This window comes from Alexandromys fortis, unplaced genomic scaffold (genome assembly GCF_014885135.2).
Source record: "Alexandromys fortis isolate MF-2015 unplaced genomic scaffold, M_Fortis_MF-2015_v1.1 scaffold_175, whole genome shotgun sequence".
Lineage (NCBI taxonomy): Eukaryota > Metazoa > Chordata > Mammalia > Rodentia > Cricetidae > Alexandromys > Alexandromys fortis.
This window is the reverse complement of record NW_026068065.1, coordinates 3,480,515-3,487,269: the sequence shown is the minus strand read 5'-3', so window position 1 is coordinate 3,487,269 and position 6,755 is coordinate 3,480,515. Positions and strand designations below refer to the sequence as shown.

The window sequence follows — 6,755 nt, the reverse complement described above, 5'->3', positions numbered from 1 at the left end:
TGAGAAACAGAGAGGGAATAGTTCTGAATGGGAAGAGAGGTATGGAGGAGGGAGGGGAACTGTAATCAGGATATGTTGTATGAGAAAAGAATATATTTTCAATAAAAGGAAAACAAATTCTATGAGAATCTAGGTTTTTCATCTTATCATCCCAATACTGCTACATATCCTAACAGAAAACATATGTTCATGGAGTGGTTAGTGAGCTAGGTGTAGCAATGCATGCCTATAATCCCAACACATGGGATGGGAAGGCAGGGCTAAGTTAGAATCCAGTCACAGGTACATGGCAAGTTCAAGATCAGTCACATGAGAACATGTCACAAAAATAAAAAATAAACAACACAAATTTCAGTGAATGACAGTCAACAAATGAAGTCTAATTAATAAACATTTAATTTCTTCTATTGCTTTACAACTACCAAGGAGAAAGGTTTTAAACATCTGACTTCATCAACGAGAACAAAAACAACGACAGAAAACAAGTCTTACTCATGTTTTAAGTTCTCTCTATCCCTTCCTTGAATGGCCATGTTTACTGTGAGCTTCTTTCACGTTTTCAAGAAAATCCTTTTCGTGCTGCTACATTTATTTTCTGGGGAATAAAATATCTCTAAACTTGGGCAGGGGAGTAAACAGTGGGCATATCTCCATGGAAAGTTGACTGGCTTTGGAAGGAGTTTTAGAACTGACTTCCTGGCTGCTTTGATTCTTCCTTTGCTCCTCTTCTAAAGCCGCTTCATAATGATCCTTGAAGTAACTATAGGAGATTTTATTGATTTTGGCCACAAACTTTAGGACAGACATCTCGCTGGTTTCAGCATATGCTTTGGGACCCCACATGAACTTATAGCATGGAGGATCACTGTTGGCCACCTGCTGGTATTCCAGGTACTTCAGCTTTACCAAATCTTGAGTGATGAGCTTCCGGGGCTCTCCATAAATTAGGTGCTTCTTCCCAGGATACACACCCATAGATCGCAGCATTCTCCAGATATCTTCTTCATCCACAGAGTTGTCATTTATTAAGATCACTCCCAGGACAGTCATCAGAAAACCGGTCTTGGGAAAGCCCTTGCCAGGACGAACCCTCCCATTATTGGGAAGTTTCAGCTTGCTGATAAGATCGTATCGTTGCCTGCTCGATTCAACTTCCCTCAGTTCAACTGCATAGATATCTGCAAGCCTCTCAGTGGTTTTTCTGAGGATCTCAGGGAAGTCTTTGATTTCCTCCTTATCAATAACCGCCATCATATCTTTCATTGTAGTAAACTGCTTAATTTTGTAGTTGTCAAGGAGAAGCTGACACAGCACCAAGACTTTTCTGGATAAAACCTCTTGCTGGCGATTAATGAGGGGGTAATCCCCAAAAATGTTATTATCATCTGGATCACCAATGGAACTTTCATCTGATATGTTGAAAGAAAGGACATCCAAAGGTATGTTGAAAATACTTTCTTTCTCTGGCATGTTAAAGGTACGACAAGATTCAGGAGAGGACTGTTCTGCTACCTCTACTGTTTCCTGTGCACCTTCAGAAGCCTGAGCAACATTTCGAACTCTGCGCCGTCTCCCACGGGCATTTAGTTTACTCTTCTGACCTCGAGGCATGATGACTGATTATGGGGAATAAAGCAAGAATAAGAGCAGGATTCTGGATATTCAGGTACCTAATGGAGACAGAAGAAGGTGGTATGAACAGCTTTATCAGGAGGTGGCCTCCTTTTGTTTAATTCTCCCTCTAAAGGTTTCTTTTTTAAATTATTTATTTATTTATTATGTATACAATATTCTGTCTGTGTGTATGTCTGCTGGCCAGAAGAGGGCACCAGACCTCTTTACAGATGGTTGTGAGCCACCACGTGGTTGCCGGGAATTGAACTCAGGACCTTTGGAAGAGCAGGCAATGCTCTTAACCACTGAGCCATCTCTCCAGCCCCCTCTAAAGGTTTCTATGAAAATACTGTTCTAGGAACATAGAGGACTTCTGTTTTAATTGGCTCATACTCAGTGGTATAAGATAAAGTGCATTTTAGACTGTCGCTTGGGCAAGGACAAAGCTTATCCGACTACCATTCCTATGAGAAATTTTAAAACCAAGAATAATATATGTGGGACCCTTTCTGTCATGAGTTGCTTAGGCAAGAATTTGTCTCTCATTCAGGATATTCACTCATCATTTCCAAAGTGCTTGATGCCTTCTTTCTGCTCACTAGTACTTGTACTCTCACAATGAAAGGTCTACACTCTTTTATGTTTAATGCAAAGAGCTGAAATTGGTGATTCAGTTGAAGAAGGAGGATCACAAGTTTAAACTCTGTCTTGGCTACAGATTTAGTCAAGGGAAGCCTGGACAACTTAGTGATACTCCATCTCAAAATAAAAGTCTAAAAAGAGAACAAAGGATAGGCCTCAAAGGGTAGAGTGCTTCTTAGCATGCTATATTCTTAAACAGTCAAAAACAAAACAAAAACACCTTACAACTTTATAGAATTGACCAAGCAGCCTTATCCTGAAAAGCTCCATCCTGGACCTTCAAATATTAAATCCACTAATGGTCCTTTTGCCATTTCCTTTGACATACGAACCTTTCATTTTCCTAGAAATATTTTCTTCTTGCTAGTACCACTTGAGAATTCCTAGGAGGAGTTGGTTGCCACTTAATTTTCCCATCATTTATCAATAGGGGATAACTTCTGTGGTCTGCCATATATACAAAGTTCTTTAGCTCCCAGAAATAACTATAAATTCTCACATAGTGAACTTCATAACAACACTCAGAAACTCCTTTCACATATCACAATCATTACCCCATGCATGAGCGGCAATTTTTCACTTGACACATTACTACTGTATAGACAAAGCAAGCTACCAGTTGTGGAGAGTTGATTCTCTGGGATCTTCCATACAGTCTTTGCATGGATTTCTGGGATGTTTCTCACACTAAAGCCCTGAGACAGTTATTGTCAAAATTCAACCAGTAGCAGTGCCTCTCACAGTTGATGGTTAGAGTAGGGAGTGAGCCATCTGAGTCTTCTTGGATAGATGATTCCCTCACAACTCATGCAGCATTCCTCTTTTAATCATGTGCAAAACATGGCACTCCTTTTGCTGAACTAAGTCTCCTGTCCTCTTAGTCCTAGGAACTTTGATTCCCACTATCATCAAAAAGGAGCAGAATGCCCATGTACTTGCCAGTGCCATGTTTGGGCTTATGAGAACCAAAAGAGGGTCTTTCTTGTTATATTTTTCTATATTTCTTCCCATTTCCTGTTTTTATAGTAAGCTTCTCTTTGATCTACTCAATAGAGCTCCACATTTCTTTTTGCCTTCACCTTCCTGAGACTATAGATCCAGCTATTCCATTGTTCTTAGGTCTTAAGAAGGCTGAGTACAAAGGTGCACCTTGTATAGCAGTAGGGCTCTCTTCTATGATGGGTGGCAAAGGAGAATAAGGGTGCTGATTTTGTGTGTGTGTGTGTGTGCGTGTGCGTGTGCGTGCATGCATGCGCATGCATGAGGATAGTGATCTCTTCTGAGGTTTCCCTAGGCTGAGAATAAGAATGAGTTTTGGGCAGGGTGTAGGCTTTGTAGATATGCCAAGTGGTAGGTATACCTACTATGAGACTGTTTCTTCTGAAGTGAGATAAGCCTGAAGACAAGGACATAGCTTTTATGATTGTTGGCTCTGAGATGATCCTAAACTGAAAACAAGAATTGTGGCTTGTCATTAACTCTGAGGCTTTTTGGAGTAGCAACTCTGGTACACGATACTACAGTCTCATAATATGTGCATAGTGAGGTTGAGGGCCCATCTTTGGGTGATATCTCCTCTGAGGTATTTCAAGACTAATAGCAAGGGCTGTTTTGTAGTAATGGCTGGGGCAGAGGGAGGATGAATAGAATTGGGTGGGGGATGGACTTGGTGAGGGAAGAAGAAACATTGGGAGAGACAGAGGGCTGTAGAATGAGTTCAAGGTGATCAGAGGGAAAGGGACAGGAGCAGAGAGAGATAGGGAGGGTGCTAGGCAGAGTGAGGAATGTGGTAGTGGGGATGAAATACTAGGTGGGGAGAGAAAAGGTGGGACAGTATAGGGAAGGGAGGTAGTTGGAAGAAGAGGGGGATGGAGGAGGTGGGCAGAAGGAAGGATGGGATCTGGAAAGATAAAAATATGGGAGGGGGAGCTAGGAAAAAGAGAGATCAATAGGGAAAGAAATGAGGTGGGAACAGGAAAAAAAGAAAGCAATGAAAGAAAAGTGATGGAAGAGGAAGGGAAATGAGAGACAAAAAAGGGGAAGTGGAGGGGGGAAGAGGAAAGATTGAGAAAAGTGAGAGGAGGAAAGAGAGAACAGAGAAAAAAGGAAAAGATAGAATAGTAAGAAGAGGAAAGAACAGAGAAGAGGAGGAGAATGTGGAACAGTGATAGGAAAGAGGGGGAATGTGTGGAATATTCCTTTATACTGTGTGAATATGTCATTATGATTGTTTTATTAAAAAGGGTAAATGGTCAATAGCTAGGCTGGATTTGGGAGGCAGATAGAATGCAAGAAAGAAGAGTAGAGTCACAAAGAGTTGGCAACCAGATAGAGGAAACAAGAAATGTACAAAATAGGATAAGAATCTATGAGACACATGGTAGCAAGTAAACAAATAGAAATGTGTTGATTTAATTTATAGGAGCTAGTTAAAAACAAGTTTAAGCTAATTAATAATAAGTTGGTATGGTTATTTGGCAGCGGGCTGGCAGGACAGAGCTGACAAGTGTTCTGATGAAAAACACTACTGACAGAGGAAATTGGGGTGGGAGGGTGGAAAAAAAGAGAACAGAAGGAAGAGGGATGGGAGGGAGAACAGAGAAAGAGAGGAGATGGGAGGAGGGAAAGGAGGGAGGTGAGAAGAGAGAAGGGGTGAAGTGGATGGGAGAGAGAAAAGGTAAGGGGAGGATGAATATGGAAAAGGAGATGGGAGTAGGGATGAAAGGGAAGACAGATGGGAGGGAGAAGGGGAAGAGAGAGAGGGTAGGGTGGAGGGAGGAAAGAAGAGGCAAGGAGGAAAAAAGGAAAGAAAAGGGAAGGACAGGAAGGGGGAATGGGGAAAGGGAGGAGGGAAAGAATGGAAGGAAATGATTGAAGGATAAGAGGTGGTGGAAGTTAGAAGGGATTAGGAAAGAAGAGAGAAGAAAGGGGAATGGAAATATTAGGAGGAGGAGAAAGAGGGAAAGAGGGGAAGGGTAATGGGGAGGGGAGGGAGAAGGAAATAGAGAACAGAAGAACAACAAAATAGAGTGAGAAGGAAATGGAGGGAGGGAGGAAAAAAGGGAATGAAGAAGAAAGGATAAAACAGAAATTGGAGAATATTTGCAGGGGTACAAAGTGAGAGAAAAACACAAGGAAGATAAAGGGTGGTAGGAAAAGATGAGTTAGGAGATATGGGAGAAAGAAAAATAGAGAGGAATGGGGAGAACGTGGTGGATCCAACAACAGACTAGGTTTGTTAGAGGGAATGGTTAAGGAGTGACAAAGACTAAAGCAGAATGTGAAGAATCGAATGGCAAGGAATAGAGAAAGGGCACGAAGAAAGCAGAGGATGGAGTAAGGGTAGGAACTGGAGGGAGGAGGAGTCAGGGGGTAAGCAAGATGATTAGAAGGATAGAGAGGTATCGTCTCTCCAGGGATTACTCTATAAAAGGAATAGTGTCGCCCCATCTGAAAGAAGGACCTCTTTTTGTTTGTTTGTTTTTTGCCACAGGGTTTCTCTGTAGCTTTGGTTCCTGTCCTGGAACTAGCTCTTGTAAACCAGGCTGGCCTTGAACTCACAGGGATCCACCTGCCTCTGCCTCCCTCCGGAGATCTGGGATTAAAGGCGTGTGCCGCCACCACTAGATAGAGGGTTCCCTCTCTTGTGAGTGTGGCTGAGGGAACCATCCGCCATTTTGTGGACCCCAGGGTTAGAAAGAGGAGCTTTCCTGGGGACGATAGACTGAGAACGGAGAGCCTTAAGAGGGGTTTCCGGTCTATAGTGGGTACCTAATTCATTCTCAATCACCTACTCACTTCACTCTGCGAGATTCTTGGCTTTGTTCCTTACTTCCGCTAGGGCAACCGCCAGCTTTGGATGGAGAGCTTTAAGGCGTCGAATTCACCCCAACGGGCATCGGAAGCTTAAAGCCGGAAATGAGATCACAAACACTAAGACCAACGAGAGTCCACCAGCAGTGCTGCATCTCTGGCGCCCCCTAGTGCATGGGAGGTGTTACTCCCCCCAGCCTAACAGAAACTCATTGGGTACATTGTAGCATTTGCAGCTATACCCTAGCAATTCAAAGTTACTTCAAGATTCTTCATCTCTGTGAGCCTTCTCATTAGAAGGCTGCCTGATGGAGCTTCTTTAGCCATAAACGTACTTGAACAAAAGTTTGTAGAAAATGATATCGCGTTCTTAGGCCATAATTATCCTAGTCTATATAATGGTTCCCATTTCTTAAGAGATTTCACGGCAAATGCCACCTTCCTGCAAATTCATTAAGTGTGCCTTCCAATATTAGAAAAAATATAGTTGTGTGTCTTCAGAGTGATTGGGTAAAAGGGCAGACTAAGAAAGCAGAGAGCACAGACTAGAAGGTGGCTTTCAAAGAAAATGATGTTGATGTATTTAATTTCATCATCATGCAGACTTAGTTTTGTTACTGCTGAAAAATTTTATATGAATATGTATACATATGTGTATATATATATATATATATATATATATATAT

At 42.1% G+C, this 6,755-nt stretch overlaps 1 protein-coding gene across 1 annotated transcript; it reads right to left on the bottom strand.

Moving 5' to 3' along the window:
* Positions 1–588: 588 nt before the first annotated feature.
* LOC126487628 (melanoma-associated antigen B5-like) lies at positions 589–1,611 on the bottom strand. Its single transcript, XM_050120558.1, has one exon. The coding sequence runs from the start codon at positions 1,609–1,611 to the stop codon at positions 589–591; it is 1,023 nt and encodes a 340-aa protein (XP_049976515.1).
* Positions 1,612–6,755: the final 5,144 nt, after the last annotated feature.

What these genes read in the sequence shown, in the direction of transcription:
- LOC126487628 (XM_050120558.1), bottom strand. Translation starts at nt 1,611, where the DNA reads ATGCCTCGAGGTCAGAAGAGTAAACTAAATGCCCGTGGGAGACGGCGC.